The 18,367-nt window shown below is 34.0% G+C and overlaps 1 protein-coding gene across 1 annotated transcript in view; it reads right to left on the bottom strand.

Annotated features, from left to right (window-relative positions):
• The window catches only part of LOC106871873 (F-actin-capping protein subunit beta), a 78,681-nt gene extending 61,199 nt beyond the window's left edge, over nucleotides 1-17,482 (bottom strand). The window contains exon 1 of the mRNA XM_014918613.2: nucleotides 17,279-17,482. Within this exon, the coding sequence (XP_014774099.1) occupies nucleotides 17,279-17,281 (3 nt within the window). The 5' untranslated portion in view covers nucleotides 17,282-17,482. The remainder of the gene's footprint in view (nucleotides 1-17,278) is intronic.
• Nucleotides 17,483-18,367: the final 885 nt, after the last annotated feature.

Raw genomic sequence — 18,367 nt, forward strand, 5'->3', positions numbered from 1 at the left:
CTCTAAACTTTGCCCAGGCTATTCTTATTCTAGCAGCTACACTTTCAGCGCACCCACCCCCACTACTAACTTGGTCGCCCAGATAGCGGAAGCTATCGACTACCTCTAGTTTTTCACCCTGGAATGAGATAGAAGTTGTTTCCTGTTTGTTTACAGTTTTTATTGCACCTGAACATCTGCCACAAACAAAAACTAACTTGCTAGTTAACCTGCCTTTGATGTTGCTGCACCTCTTATGTGTCTAGTGAATAAATAAGCAATACATTTGACAAAGAAATCTGAATGCTAAAGGGTTAATAGTTGTCAAAGCTGTGAATAACACAGAAATAACTTCAAATCTAAACAACATCCAAGCCACAATTTCCTAGTACTGAAACAGTATCAAATATTTAACATCTTGCATATCAATATTCAATTTGTGGCATGAATTAGGTAAATTTAGATATTTGCATAAATTGTTGGAGCCAATATTTTTTTTACTAGGCATTAATGCTAATATGAAACATTTGTGAACAAATAGAAAAAATACTTTCTCTGCAATGTAGAGTAATTTAAGAGAAGAATGCAACCTTTAGATTGAGAATTTAAAATGGATGATTAAGAAATGAAAATATGAAAAATATTTGAGAAGTTTTCAATGGCTTGGCAAAGAAATGCCAAGCACCAATGAGTTTTCAAAAATGGCTGATGTATAAAAGTGTTATAGTGGGTGTGTAGAGATGATACATCAGGGGTGGAAAACTGGGAGGGGTCTGTGATAGAAGATAAAACTAAGTGGACCAGACTTATGTCACAGGAATACAATTGATGTAATGCTGAAATTAAGATGATTTATACAGTGGGGTCTCTATATATGCACATAATCTGTTCCAGAGCTCTGTTTGTTAACTAAATCCTTCATTGCATGTGCAGTTGAAATATATATATATATAAGAGTAATCCATTCCAAGTCACACCTGAACTCTACTTAAGGACATGAAATAGTTTTATTTGTCCATCTATCATAACAAATATGTAAAGATGTGTATGTGTGCATTTCCCTGTCTCAGTTCTGCCAATCCATGATTGTTTATAGCAAAACATGAGAAGTGTTATTTTCTATATAAAATATGAAAATTCCAAAGTGACGTGAAATGCATACATGGACTTTAACAAACTGTTATACACACTCTTTCAGCCACACAAGTGTGCATAGTCTACTAGTTTCCCCACCACCTCAAATTTCAGCTCATTGCCTAAATACAATTTTTTTTTTCAAAAAACTATTCACTATGTAATCTGTTCATTTAGTGTACTGTTCATATATGCTTTCTCAGCATTTGTATGCATTTGTTGTCTGTTCATAGTTTGTTGACCAAATTTCATCTTGTTAAGCAAATGAACTCCTAGTCACTTAAACGCATGCATAATGCGTTCATTGTTGATCAGATTTCAGCTCATTGAGCACGTTTAATTTTCTTCAGAAAAACCATCCATTATTCAGTTTGTAAACCCAATAATATGAGAGAAAAAAAAAAAGAGTAACTGATATGATTTTTATCATTAAGTAACACTTCCAGACATATGCTGAGTGTTACTTGATATAAAGAAATCATAATAGAAATTAACATTCTTGAATGTTTTACATGGTTTAATAAACAGTAATAACTGCCAAACTAACTATTTATACTTTCGTGTATAAAACAAGTGTTATGTGATCAGACAACAGCTTCCTGTATCAAGTCATGTTTATTTCAATTACTATTATGCAGGCAAAGCGATATATTTGGAGACAATATATCAATAGAGCTAGTTGCTAGGCAGCAAGCCAACCACACCACACACACCAAAAATATTTTGTTTCACTTTAAGAACTTACATATAGTTCAACATAGTTAGTAATTCAAAGACTGCAGGTACACTTGGTACAAAAATTACCATTTATCATAAAAGCAGTAAGTCTAACCTTGCACACTACTTAATTATAATATAACTGTTCACAGTGATAATTGATGGTTCACTTTTGTGAACACCAACAGTAGTGATTTTATATTTCTTTTGCACCTAGCTATCAACATATGAGAAATATTATTGGAATTCCATATAGGAATTCCAACTAAGGTATAGAAATATTCCTATTGGCAAGATTCAGATTACAAAAATATTCTGCATTGATTTTAAGTCTGAAGTTAAAGAAATGTATAAAAAGTACTAAAAGAAATTTTTAAAAAAGCGAAGTTAGATATCAAAATATCTATAAGAATATAGCTGCTTCCCCTTCTTATAGCTTGTTTATTCAGTAAAAACTTTGATCTGATGATGGTGAACAATAGTATAGAGTTCTCTATACTATTAGTTGCTATCAATACCACCAGTTTTCATAAATTGGCACATCTACCTCAAATGTCTATTTCAGCTTGAAATAACACGATAGCTTTTATTTTGGTTTGCCAGATGGTAGCACCACACAAATATCCTTCACTTCAAAGTTGGGATTAAACTTGACTCTTTCGTGTATAATCTAGACCTTAAGGTTTTTATGCACATAACATAGAAAAACATTTTAATCTACCATGTTTTTCAGCATGGAAACTTTTTGTATAAAAAAAAAACATAGAGGACCATTGCTTGGTGATTTTGCTAAACAATTGGCATGAATACTCAGCTAGTTTGCCTCCCAGTTTTATCTGATAGGCACTTATAGCCTGTGCCCAGCAAGAATTGTCCAATCCTGTGATGGGGCTTTGGTGACTATAAAATTTTTTTTTTCCCTACAATTACATTTCCAAAATCAGAGTGCATCTTCCATGATGCAGCATCAACCATGCCTTAAAATACAATAATAACAAACACTACAGCATCGCCTTAAATATATTTCTGATTGCTATGTGAATTCTAAGAACTAATCTAAGTTGTATAATAAAAGATTTAAGATCAAATCAATAATTGAGAAAGCAGTTGGAAATTAGATTTGAAAATAGATTATGAAGCTGCCTTATTGAAATATCTGACAGCTGGTTCTAAATATCATCATCTGGAATTTTTCATGCAGAACCATGTGAAATGAGATATGGTTGTAATATATCAAAATCTAGACAGTAAAGTTGTTTTAGACAAAAGAAACAGTTCAACAGTAAGACTCACACATAAAGTAGCAGAGAATGTTATAATGCCATTAGCTACAGGGATGATGGCAAGTTTTAATTTCATAGTTTTCACTCCTTCGAGAAAAAAAATTAGGAAGTTTTCTGATGAATTTTTCTTCTCTAGTTTTAATGACTGAAAAAGCCAGCTTGACATGTACACACTTATCAAGTTTACTCACAACTACAAAACTACAAGCAAAAGATAAAAACACTATCATTATTCAAGCATATTAGTAGAATAATTAAAACATCGCTAGTGAAATGTCTGAAACAATTAATAAACATAGAGAAATAGAATATGTATGTTGCGAACTTCAGACATAGACTTGCATTTAACAAGCTAGATATGTTTTGGGGATTGTTTGTGTCAAATAAAGGATAGGCTTTCCTTCTTTATATAATCAGTTGAAGTTGGAATGTACTTAAAGTATAGAAATTTCCGATTATAAAGCTGGTCAGCTGATATAACAGTTATCTCCAATAAAAATGTCACTCTTATGCTGTGACAGTTTATAAATTATTTCATCCAAAAACAAAATTTGTCCAATGTAAAATCTTTAGTAATGTAACAACTAGATACTGTAATTTATATTTTCTGATTTCAACATCAGTTGATTAATATGTACTCTTCTTGCAAATCCAGAATTAAAATCTCCAATACATAAGAAAATGCAACTATATCAGTAGATAATACAGAAAATGTTTTAACCCTTTTGTTACCAAATTTCTGTTGAAATACACTGCTTTTATTTAATTTTGAAAATAATGAGGAATTTTGTAAAATAGCAGACCTTATTACGCTGATACTTCAAACATAAATTGACATGAAATTTTATTAGGTTTTATAATTTAGATCACTTAAAAGTTTGTATCATAGAACCAGGGGTAGTTTTAGGTGGGTTGGAATCAAAAGGGTTACAAGTTTTACAAGAGAAGTTTGACTGCATTATAAAATTGCTTCAGTGATTGATAAAGTAGGAGATATAAAAATGTATAACATTAGATACCAGAAACATCTAAATTGTTTCTTGTATAAATGTATAATATCTAAAATTATGATTAAAATTAATGAACATCATTTCCTTTTCATGTCATTAAGGATTAAAACAACACAGCTTGACTTCTGACATGTCTTACACCAACTTGAAATATATATTCAATCCAGTTTGTCTCCTTTGCTGGAAGTTGTTTTTAGTGGTTACAAACATTGAGTGAAGAGAGAACTAAAATCTGATAGATTAGAAATAGCAATATCTTCAGAATTCACTCAGAAATCAACAAAACCTCTTTAATGAAATAAGAAGTAGGTCAATTCCTATTCTGTGCTACTTAAAAAAGATTTCAAGACAATTATTACGAGGCATCACTAGAAATTACATTTCAATAGTAATCCATTTTAACTACCCATTGAAACAATAAAGTTAATGAAACAAACAAATTGAAGTCAATCAAATAATACATATAACAAAAGCTAGTTTATATATTTACTAATCAACATCAATGTTGTAGAAATTAATTCATTAATTTACCTACACATCTAAAATAAAAAGAAACTGGAAGTTATGTTCTAATCAGTCCAAAATTAAAGCAACACTAATTGAAATGTTTATAATTTAAGAGGTGGAAACTTGAATGTGGCTACAGCTGGGAATCAGATCTCATTTTTAGCTCTCTTAATTAACAGGCAATTCAACCTCTCAAATTTCTTGTATATTGTCACGGGATACGTAGATTGGTAGATAGATAAGTAGGTAAGTAGGCATAAATGTTGTTTCAGTCATTAGACTGCAGCCATGCTGGGGCACTACTTTGAAGAATTTTAATTGAACAAACCAATCCCAGTACTAATCTTTTTAAGCTGGATACTTATTCTATCAGTATCTTTTGCCAGACTGCTAAGTTACAAGGATGTAGACAAAACAGCAGTTGTCAAGTAGTAGTGGAGGACAAACACAGACACACAGACACACATGACAGGCTTCTTTCAGTTTCCATCTAAATCCATTCAAAAGGCTTTGGTCAGCCCAAGGCTACAGTAGAAGACACTTGCCCAAGGTGCTACACAGTAGGACTGAACCCGGAACCATGTGGTTCGGAAGCAAACTGCTTACCACACAGACATATCTGCACCTATGTATTATATATATTATTTCCTTTTTATATACTCATTACTGATCAATTATCCCTCAGCTACTGTCATAAAATAGCAATGCCTGATACAGAGTCCTTTTGATGGCTAATAGAGATTATTTTCATTCCATTACTATATATTCCTAGAATACTTTTAACAGCTGAATGCCTTATTCATTGTTTCACTTTAACAAATATATTAATGATACACTATTCAATTTATCCACACCTGAAACTCAACCTTGTGTAGTCTTTTCAGTGAAATTGAATAGGACTCTTGGTTCTACACAAGAATGTATGTACATCTCAGTGACCATTGTTACAGCAATAAAAGTAAAAAAGGAAACTCAGCAGTGGACATGTATCCAAGAAGGAGAGCAGAAAAGTTTGCTAAGTGGCCATTTTTTAAAGATGTCTAGACTGTACATGTGCACAGAATATGCATAGTTCCAGTTGTGTAAACAATGCTATGTTATGCAGCAGTTATAAGTAGTGCCTCACATAGTGAGTAACTTAAGGTTGAAATAGAATCTGGGTAGGAAACTGTGAGTGCTACAATCTTGGCTATCTACAGATATAAGGTCATTATGAAAAGTATCCAGAATTTTAAAAAATCTTTTTACTGGATTTAATCTGGATTGTCTGTAGCTTTTGCAGTCCCTCTAAGATGAGTGTAATTGACTTGCAACATTTTTCTTAAACAGCTGCAAGCTGATGCCTACAGGAAAAGAAAAATGTATACAGAGTGACAATTCCAGAGTCAATGTTCTGGTACAGAAGAATTAAGAGTGTGTGGGGATGAGAGGTGAAGGGTTGAGGAAGAGGGATACAATATGGGTGACAAGAGAAAGATAAACAAGTTAGGTGTGAGACATGAGACAAGCAAGCTGTTAGGAGCAGAGGCCACTGTAGTCACAAGAGAGGAAGCAGCATGTCTGTACATTAGAGCTTGTTGGAAAGCAACTTAGCCAGTCATTGAGAAAGCCTTTCCTTGGATGTGATGCAGCAGCATCCCAGATGTAGGAGAAGTATTTTGGAGTTCCCTACAGTTTGTAATGGGTTAGTAGTTGTATGTAAAACATTTGCTGAAATATTTTCTGGCTCTGGAAAGAAATAAGATAATGTTTCCTTGCTATGTGCAATGATAGTTGTTGAAAGAAACATGATTGGCATGACCCAATTAGAGAATGTCTCTGGGGTTGCTTCATGAAGTCAATTGCAGGTTAGGTGTGAGATATCTAGGTTGCATATGGGTGGTACTCGAGTGTAGAAGGTTAGGAAGGTATGATGGTAGTATAATCTGCCTGAACAAGGATATTGAAGTGACAGCATGTAGATCATTGGTGTCAAAGAGGAAGAATGTGGCAGCAGAAAAATACAAACTTTGGAACACACTAAAGTCTTATAAAGTCAATGTAAGAAAGAGCTCCAATAACACAATACATGATACTAATAAAATAATGTGACAGTATATCCTGCATATGATATAGGTTATCTTTAATTGAATCTGCAGTGTATGCATTTTGGTACTATGAAAATAATATCTTATTTGCAAGTATATTCAAAGAGATGATGTTATCTTCTTAGGGATGAAAGTGGTTGCAGATGATAGCAAACCTGTTTAACCCCATATTATATGGTCAAATGTATTCCAGTCACAACTATTTCATATTGACAGTTCATCTCGAACTACATTATACAGTGGATTCCTTTTTAAGAAGATGCAAGTTGAAAGATCTGGTTGCTATTTTTAGTAGATGAGTGACCAGTAGACAGTTTCCTCTTTTGCTTAATAAACAGTAAACAGCTCATTTATGCAGAAGATAGTAAAAGAAACTCCAATAAATGACAGCAAGCTTCACTTAATGAGTAAAACCTACCAAGACACATTTATCACAATATTTATACAAGAAATAACTGAAGGCTTTGTAAAAGGAAAGAGAAAATATTTGCATCCAGACATGAAAGCAACTAAATAGTTTACAAAACTTGCAGATTTATACAAAAATCTACAAAATATAAAAATGAAATTTAAACAAAATGTTAAACTGTATTAATATTTTTAATCTATTTTCATTATACACTTAAAATTGATACCAGAGCTTTTGTTTTCAACTTAATTTTTATTCTGCTTTAAATAAAAGCACCAAAAAATTGATTTCTTATAATATGCAAATTTAATCATTTAAAAAACTGTAGTAGCAGAAATTCTCTCAAAAGTTTAAATATATGGTTATCATTGGAAGATCTTGCAGCATTTTAGCTATTGGCAGCATCATTCCTAAATGTCATATCTCTACTGAAATCCACTTCAAGAGACAGACGCAAGATGTAACTGACTACTTTTGTCAATCTTTACTTTTCTACAGATATTTTTTAAAGACCTTTCTTATTCTACATTAGAATTTTAATGTGAGGAAGATAGATAAAGCATTTTTTCCATTAAATATGCTTCAAATTTTAACATTACACTAGCTACATGAATATTGTTGAGAGTATGGCGACAATAAAATGGCTTCAAATTTATACATTATTAAAATTATTGATCTTAGTCTCCAAACTCCAGTCAGCATTCATTAGTCTTAGAACAACAATGAACCAGAATGCCATATTAATGATTTTTAAATCAGACACAAGGGGACACATTCTGGAAGAGGGAATAGACAGTTACATTAATCAAAGCCTGGAAGGATGACAGCAATTTAACAGGCTGTATTTGTAAAAGGATGAAAGTAAATACTGCAATACATTTTAGTCCATTGCTTTACCAATTCTGCCAGCCAAAGGAACAAGCAAGGTACTTGCTTAAGAAGTTTGCTTTACAAATGCATTTGATTTCACTGCATAGTACCTATGACTTTTACTATAGCTTTGAAAATGGAATCTGGTACAGAGAAGCTATGCTGAAGCCCAAAGTGTATGTGGATGCATGTGCACTTGTAATTATGTATGTGCACTTGTAATTATGTATGTGTGCTTTTAGTTTTCACTGATATGTGTGAACAAATGATGTTTGCTGAGAAATGCATAAAGCTACTTTTTGTCAATGATGTCCCTTACAAATCCTGTGACATTCCTTTGTCAACTCTTCAATCATAAACAAACCAATGATGGAACCATTGGGAACCTATAATTAATGATGCTATTATTCACTAATTACAAAATATTAAAGGACACCATCATCTCCTCCTAAGTGTTTTTTCTCTCCCTCCCTAAACCTCACCCTACTATGTTATTTCAACTTACAATAATCTTCCAGCTTCAAGCTCAGTCTTCCTTTTAAAGTACCATATACTAAAGAAAATGCCAAAAATTATGAGAAGTTTTGAGATTAAATAGACCTCTCATCCAAGGTATTCTATCCATGGCCATCCTGACATTTTTGGGAGTGTTTAGAACTAGTTAATGTACTCTATACACACACACAAAGACAAGCTGTGAAGATTTGGGTGTTATTTGTAGCAGGTCAAGAAACCACAGTGGTACTCTGGTTGTCTCAAGAGACAGGAAATTGGCTCTGTGATAAAGAGAACAAGAATAGATATTCATTGATACAAGTTTCTATAGCTTGTATTTCTGCATTTGTACCTTGCTATCTTTCACATATCAAGGTCAGTGAGTACTAACTGAACATTTAAAAACATTTTATTATCTTGCTTACCCATCACATAATAAAGCTAGACATGTTTTCCTTGTAGCAACTGTATGTTGCATAAGCAGAGTGTCTAGTGGCAAATAGAATCAGCAATGTATTTTTAAAACTCATTAGTTAGTCTTTATTGGCAGTGCTTAAAAGCTTGTGCATCACTAACAAACAAATGACCTAGTAGCTTGTAACTATGCTTTTGCTAATTGCTTAAATATTCCAATATAGTTGTGATGGGAGTTTTTTTCAACCCATTCATCTTTGACCCAGTGGAACACTAGGGATGTGCCAGCTAGAAGGAGAGAGGGCTACACTAGCATTCATTTGGTATTTTCAGCTTAGCAAACCAGAGCAAAGTGAAGTTAGGTTTACTTAAACACATGCCACCAAGTTCGGAAATCATAGCCACAATCTTATGATCATGAGCTGAACACACTAATCACCAGGCCATGTATTTTCAGTCAGAATTAAAAAGCAAGCACCCTATAACTCAAGATGTTCTGAGATATATCAGAAATACTTTTCAACAAAATATTCAATGCTTTTTGCATATCTGCACATATCAGTCGTATTACAGGGGAGTTTGCACCAGAACAAACAAAAGTCCAGTGTCCATGTCAGTGATCCAAGCTAAAATTACAAATTTAGAGATCTTTCTGGTTGAATTTTAAACCCTTATCTTAACACTCTTGCTCATATCTACATTGTAATTGAGTATAAAATTATTTTCTTTTAATGTCTTTCAATAGCTGAAGAGATATTGCCTTTCAAAGGCAGGATCAACTTAGTCACAATTCAAAGAAAAAGGAAAAAACAGACAAAAGGAACAAAAATTTTAAGATGTTTTATAAAACTAAAAGAAAATATTTTCTTTTTCAGTTTTAAATGAGTCATGAAAACAATTATGTTGATACATTTTTTAAATAACAAATTAGTAAAAACATCACCTGCTCAACCCACCTGTTATTTTGTTCTTCCAACTAATAATAATTTTAATTTTTGACACAAGGACAGCAATTTTAGGAAGAAGTAAGTCAATTATATCAACCCTAAAAGGATGAAAGGCAAAGATGACCTCATAACTGAAAGAGAAGAAATGCCACTAAGCATTTTGGGTGTCACGTGTGTGCAGTATACCTAACCATTTACACTTTAGTATGAAGTCTAAAACTCCAAACCCTAACCTAACCCAGATCAGGTCATTTTACAGTATAGACTACAGATACTGTGGAAGACCACATGCTAAAGTAACACTGCATTTTGTCCAAGCTAATGATTCTACCAGCTTGCCACCACCTTATAATAATCCTTTCTACAATAGGCGCAAGGGCTGAAATTTGGGAGAAGGGGCTAGTTAATTACACCCACCTCAGTACTTAACTGGTACTTATTTCACTGACCTCAAAACAATGAAAAGCAAAAATCAACTTCAGCAGAATTTGAACTCCAAATGTAAATACAAACCAAATGCCAATAAGCATTTGGTCCAGTGTGCTAATGATTCTGCCAACTTGCCATTTTAATAATACTGATCCTTTTACTATAGGTACAAAGCCTGAAATTTTGGAGGAGGGGCTAATCAATTACACTGATCCCAGTGCTCAACTGTACTTTATTGATTACAAAAGGATGAAAGACAAAGTCAACCTTGGTAGATTTGAACTCAGAACATAAAGCCAGAAATGTCATGAAGCATTGTGTCAAGCATGCTAACTATTCTGCAAGATCATATTATTATTATAATAAAGGACAGTTCATTTTCTAATGTACAGTATTTCATTTTATCCCTGCATTCCTATATGATGAGGCTGGTTTGTGTGGGTTTAGAAAGACAGGAAGTTCATTGTAAAGTAGAAACACATGACCAGTGGAAGGAGGGAGTAAGATTGTGTAAATGATGAGATAAATTGAGTGAGGATAGGAAGACAAGTAGTTAATGACAACTGGGCTATGAGGATGTTATTTTACATAGCAACTGGTAATCCACATATTATATACTCATTGTCTTCTTATCAAGAATTTTACTTCAATGCAGTTCTACATTATTCTTTAAAACTAAATCTCTCTGGAACACACACACGCATTCTCATTAAATACCGACCTATAATAATTCAGACTGAAAACTAAAACATTGACGCTATCTTAAGTCAATATACGTTTTTAACTACATACTATAGTATAGCATAAAAACTAAATGTTCAACACAAGTTCAATTTCCAGTATGGATATTTTTACTTTTCCACCAATATTTTTAGGTAAGACATATCACAATTCCAATTTCTTGATATGAAGCCTAATGGATCCTTATGAAGAGTTGAGCAATCAACAATTTATCACACTAATACACAGGTAAAAATAAGCCTTCAACAAAATATTGTCTCAGTCTAAAATCCTTTGACATTTCCTCTTCATGTCAAGCATTACATTATTGAACATCTTTCTAACCTATTTTTACTAACTTCCCAAATAATTACATTACTATTTAAATTATCCTTCAGTAACTGAGCACTCTTAGGACTAGATGTCATTTCAACATTTTTTTTTTAATGATTTTATACATCTACTTTTCTGAGCTAGTATGGGTTGGAAAGGTTTGTTTCAACATACCATTTCCCTCTTTCATGTAATCCATCGTAAAAGATCCAGCATCCTGAGATCACCACTTCTCCCCTGCGTCTTCAAGCTCCTCCCATTTATATTGATACTTTTTCTCTCAAGCCATCATTTTTCATATTCAACATGCCCATACATACACTATATTCTCTACTGGACAGTGTAATGCCCCTAGTTCCCAATTATTTTTCCCTCAGGTCATGTGTTCCATTGGTCATGCAGGTTGACATCACACATCCACTGGAGCACACTTAATTTATTTCCAGCCTTCATATACTTTCCACATTCAACATCAATGCCTTGAGAGCAGACAATATTGCACTTTGTGCATAGACACAAGTGGAGGTGTGTGGTTAAGAAGTTTACTTCTCAACTACATGCTTTTGAACTCAGTCCCACTGTTGTTACCTTGGGCAAGTGTCTTCTACTCTAGAGGCCAACTAAACCTTGTGAGTGGATTTAGTAGTCAAAGACTGAAAGAAGTCTGTTGTGTGTGTGAAGCATAGGTCTCATCTTGACAGTGACTTGTAAATGACTGGCAATCATTTCCAATATTCTTTGAAAACATGTCTGACCATGGGCAAATATCTTATTTGGAAATAAAGTAAGGCTTAGCAACAGGAAGGTCATTTGGCCATAGAAAATCTGACTTAAAATTCATTCAAAAATGGGACTTTAAAATGACATGAGCATCATACATTTAGTACACCTTTCAGAAGTAGAAGCTCTTTATTGTAAACATAAATAGCTCTCTGAATTTTTTTACACTCCCATTGTTACTCCAGCTACTATGTTTTTACAACACCCACCTCCACCTAAATTAGGTCACCTAGGTCTAGGAAACTATCAACTATTTCTAATGAGTTTTCTTGGCAATGAGAAAAAATTACAAAGCCTTCCTTATGAATGAAGATGTCCTTGACATTGGAATATATATTAAGAACAATGACTAGACACTGCAAGTTATACAGTAAAAAAGTGGAGGAGGAGAACAAGCCAAAATTGACAAAAGAATGAGAAAGCTTCAAAGACTATTCAAATTAACCTTTGAAGCCATCAGAATAAGCAGGCAAAACAATTATAACTTCCTATGAGAGAAATAAAATATTGTATTTTAAGGTACATGGCCAAGTGATTACTATCATGAGATTGTAGGTTCAATTCTTGGACCAGGTGGCATGTTAAGAGCTTTCTTTCCATTATTCAGTCTACACAGCTGAAAAGGAGCATAGCCAAGTTCTGGTGTAACTCTACCCCACCCTACTTCCATCTACAATATCCTCAATGTTCTCCTGGGTCCAGAATGGCAAACCTTATATGGCACCTAAGGCAATTAGTGAAAGCATGGTACATACTACCAATTCACACTCACTTGTGGATGGCAGCAATGGGCACAATTTGAATGTATTACATATAACAGCACACATAGCTTTGGTCAATTTCAAGTTATATCATTTTTCTTTAACTTCTTTCATTCATTAGACTGGGGCCATACTGATGCACTGCCTCAAATGGTTTAGTCAAATCAATGCCAGTACTTACTTTTTAGGCCTGGAGCATATTTTATTAGTCTCTTTCTGCCGAACCAGTAAGTTACAGAGATATAAACTAACCAACACCAGTTGTCAAGTGGGAGATGCACACACACACAAACAAGCTTCTTTCAATTTCCATCTACCAAATCTACAGTTTTAGTTGGCTCAGGGCTGCAGTAGAAGAAACTTGTCCAAGGTACCACACAATGGGACTGAACCCACAATCAAACAATGTGGTTGCAAAGCAAGCTGTAAGACATCTCTGAACTCTCCATAGCATTCAGTAGAGAGAGAGCCAGAAATGTATAAGCTCTTGCATGATCATATAGCAAAGAAATTCACCCACTGTTTCAGAACTTTGAATAAGTTCCTTTTACCAAAGATTTCAGTTGAGCCAAAGCTTCTAAGTGAAAATGAATCGAGGCAAATTGTAGAAACATTAGGTAGATTCTATCCATTTTGATGTAGTAGACTTGTTTGTGTAGTTAAAGTTTACTTCCCAACCACAGTTTTGGGTTGTCACACTGATACTTTGGGCAAGTGTCTTCTATCACACTGGACCAACCAAAGCCTTATATATGTGCATGTTTGCGTCTCCTTGTAAAAGTACAGTGTGAACATAGCATGACTGACCCATGTATGTCTTTAGCATAGTTATCTTTCGTTGCATGTATTCAAACCGAGTTTCTAACAAGTGCTTTCTTCTGAAGTTACTCAGACCCAGCAAAAGTCGTGGGTAACTGCTCTTCCACGTATAAGCAAGCCATAATTAAGACATACAAACCAAAAGCATACCAGGTTACTTGGGATTTTATGATTTTACTGCAATAAGTGTTCATGTCAGTGAGTACATCCTGTCCACCAAACTATAACTTGTGACATATTCAAGAGTAGTGTTTTATAGTTTTCAAATGACAGCACACCAATTTGTATCTGATTACCAAATGATGTATGATGGGAATACAATACCCCCAAGTCAGTTTTGATTTTGAAATGATCACCCCCTTTTGCTAACAAGTAACCCATAGGTTTTTATTTTCTTTCTATAAGAGGCAATTTCAAATACTAAATCTTTTGGCTTACATCATTCAGTACATTAACGCTTAAACTACATAAAATTGATGCCATTGGTCCATTCGAGTTACCTCCCTTGGTTCATTCATATACAGTCAATCTAATGAAAACAAAAACAGCCAGTAATCTAGATCCAAATTTTCATAAGGTTGTTTGTCATTGATTTTAAAATGCAATCAGCCGTTATCACGGTATTTAGAGTTATTCAGTCCAGATGCAAGTCGCTCCTGATCAATCAGAACTATAATGAAAGGCATTCCAATCATAATCATCTAGTTTGCGAGTATTTCAGGTCCTAATACACTGTTCCGCGCATCATATTAAAGACGATAGGATGTGATGTGATTGTTATTTCAAGCATGTCAAGAGACCATGTAGAGGCATCTTCTTAGGCTCAGATTGTCACAACTTGAAACCACGGTATTCCGAGCAATGAAGTTTATGATGTCAACTTTTGTGAACTGAATTTACACACATACACTCCAATGAAAAGTAACAAAAATATAGTTCTGTTGTTAATAAATATTAGTAAAAATATAGTTATGTTGTTAAGAGATGAAATACTTTCAACATAATGACTATGGTTACACTAAGAAAAAAAAAGGCTGAACTAGTTGGAACAGTTCAGACACATAATCAACTGCAAATGATCGATATGTAATATTTGAGTATCAATGATTTCACTTTAAAAGTAGTAACAGTTATGTCGTTTAGCCCCAGGTCAACTGTGATTCATGTCTATCCTTTTATTTATTTTATTTTACTTTTTTTTTGTCTACCGTTTATCCCAAATGCTTTAAATAAAAGATATGAGGCATTAGACACTGTCTCGTTTCTTTCTTTTAAACTTGAAGAGATATATGGCTGCTATTTCTAAAATACCTAATTACCACGTAGCAGCTGGTTGCCTTATTCCTTTGCAAGAATTGAAATAAAAATCGAAGATTTATATAATTAAGCCGACGGAACTAAATTAAAATACACATATTAGAGCAAAAGAAAAAATGAAACGGGAGGAAAAAGAAAAATGTTATGTTAATAAGTTCAAATGCATTCCAGTCGCGACCATCCCATCTTTTTAAGAGTATCAAGCACTACACTCATTATCTACCTTTTTTAAGATGGTAAGATGTAATAAGAGAGATATGGCTACTATTTCTAGCCAGTTGAGCGGCTACTTGGATGTTGCCTCATTGGCTAGTCATTATATATACATATATATAAATATATATATTGCACCAAATCAAAATTTCGACAGATTTGTCCTTGACTGCAAGGTGTGTGAGTGTAGAAGAGGAAACACGTGATCACAACCAGCTCTTTAAAGCCGGTAAAATAGATTCTTGGCTCTTTCCGCTTTCTGCAGAACAAAGTAAATATATCAAACAGCGACGCCGTTCTATTTTGTTGTGGTTTCATGTAAATTAGTTTAACTACTTTTCATTATCTTAATCAACAAGAAAAATACAGAGATAGAGACCGAACAGTAGTAGCTGTTTTTCACTACTAGTTGATACACCCACTAAAATAACAAGAGGCTTTAATAAGTGATAAGAAATTGAAAGGGGCGTTGTGACAGGCTAGTCGTTAAGAAAGTGTGTGTGTGCAATATATACACTCAATTTGTCAATAAGTTTTAATATGCAGACGTATATACGTACATCATACATATAGTTTTCCCTATATTAATAAAGTGGTTTTTAAGAAATAAATTTGAGTGAACTGACCTCGCAAAATATCTTCAACTAACCAATTAATTACAAGTATGATAAAATTACACTATGACATTTCAAACTCGACTTACATAGGAAACTGAATTTAGTTCTAGAAATTAAATTTCTTCAAGTTAAACATATTTAAGTGAAGGGAAACAGACGATTACACGACTCCTTCATTTGATTTGTACTTTATTTTACCAACCCAAAGAAAATAAAAATTGACCTCGGTGGGATTCGAAACTCGGAGTAAAAAGAAACAAGACTAAATGCTGCATAACTTGTTTGCCCGATGCTCTATCGATTCCGCTATTCATCATGTTGTAGCAATAGCAATGGTTTCTAAAGACACAAGGGGTGAAGATAGTTGTGTATAGAGACACCTTCCTGTCTGTGTGTGTGGACCTAATCGATTTTAGAGAGCCTCAATATTTGACTGGTACATAACTATTGATTTCCGAGTGATTAACAGTAAAGTGATCAATGAGTTGTAGAAATATGGAGATGATAAAATAAAACCTAGCTTATGGTTGCATATATCTTCTACTAGTGGTATAAAGACAGGACAAAGATTCCTTATTTATCGCTGCGACTGTAGAACACTTTACAAGAAAGCAACGGCAGACTAGTACTGTCCATTAAAGAAGCAAGACATGTCAATTACGATGTGTCAACAAGACATAACATAGATATGGAGGAGCTGTGCCAATAACAATGATAATATTATTGTGATGGACATTTAAGATTCTTGTCTTTGGTTCACATCACGAAAGAAACGTAGCAGAAGGAAAAGATCAGAGTAGTTTACAAGGCTTTTAGAACTGGTACAGAAGGGTGTGTATCTGTATTAAAAATAAATATTGCGATACTATGAGAATAATATTTAAAAAAAGTATGACAGAAGCAGCCTTCCTTGGCCACGAGAGAAACTCGCAACACAAACATAAAAGTATATTTACATACTGACACACAGACCCATACCTATATTTATGTCAGTGTGTGTGTATAATCGCGAAGTAGCTAGAACCGACCGCGAAGAATAAGGAAGCAATGAAAACATCTGAAAAGTTGTAATCGACATATTTTATATACAACAGAACCCATATCAACCATCCATACATATATTATACAACCCATTACATGTACACATATATATGCAACCCACTATACACACGTAGATGTTACATATACATTTTTATACAACATGTTACAGAACATTATGCACACTCACACCCATATAGACATGTATATATATATGTAGGATTATTAATAGACACGTATCTTATTAGAGAGCGGAGAGAACAGAAACAGATGCTGGAATTGAGTCACAAGAAAAAATCATGATATTAATTGAGGAGAAAATTTTTCACGGAAACAAATGAATAAATAAAATGAAATTCAACCAAAAAGTCCATTAAAGATGCTACATTGCCAACTTACCATTGTGACTGGAGCTGAATTAGCTTTTTTTTAAAAAAAAAACCTAATAGAGACGAAGACTGTTGTGCTATTTGTTTTAACAGTCGACACTTAATGTCCAGAGAAAATAAAGAAGAAACAGAGAAAGCCGAAGAAGAGGTAAAAAAGCGACGATGTCCTCCTCCTCGTTGTTGCCACTAAAGATGGCTTCTTCATCCGGGACCTGAGGAATTCCCAATCTCGTTTAAACCAATCCAAAATTGTGTTACTATTTACTTCCATATATGGAACGACGGCTAGCAACAAACCGGCCTCCCCTTCCTCCCTCCGTCTCACAGATGTGTGTTTTTAAAATTGTTTAAAAAGAAAGGAAAAAGTGAATAATTGTGGCTGAAGGGAGAGTAAATTTATTACCAGAAGGAGGGTGGTGTTACCGATAGAGGTGGTTGAAGGGGGAAAGAAAGAGTAATTTTATACAGGGAGAAATGTAGTGTCAGTGGCGATGGTGGTAGCTAGAGAGAGAGACAGACAGACAGAGTAATGTTATACACGGAGCAAGGTAGCTTAATGCTGTAGGTGGTGATGATGGCGGCAGAAGAGTGCGAGAGAGAGTAATTTTACACACGGAGGAAGGTGGTGTCAATAATGATGGTGGCAGGAGGGAGAATTAAAACACAGGGAGGAAGGTGGTGGTGATTAAAGAGAAAGTCTAAGATAAAACAGGGAGAATGGTGGTGTTTTATGAGAGCGTGTCTTTAAAAAAGGGATGGTGACGATGACTGGAAAGCGCAATAAAGAAGCAGATGATGGCAGTGAATGGAAAGTACGTAGAGGAAGGCTTAGGATAATATTTGAGGGTATTTGACTGCTATTTTTAACAGATCAAGTGACTTTGTAATGGTCAGAGGGGGAGAAGACGGTCTATTTATTTACGAACGATTAAGAGAAAGAATATAGGAATCTTAAGTTTTGTACTAATGAGACGGAAGAAGAAAGAATTGGTGAACGAAGAGGAAGAGCTGCAGGTAGAGAAAAGAAGAGAGTGAAATAAATGTAAATTATAACAAGAGGTTGCACTCCATATAAACATACACACGTTGACGTATACTC

The sequence above is a fragment of the Octopus bimaculoides genome, chromosome 9 (assembly GCF_001194135.2).
Source record: "Octopus bimaculoides isolate UCB-OBI-ISO-001 chromosome 9, ASM119413v2, whole genome shotgun sequence".
NCBI classification, from domain to species: Eukaryota; Metazoa; Mollusca; class Cephalopoda; order Octopoda; family Octopodidae; genus Octopus; species Octopus bimaculoides.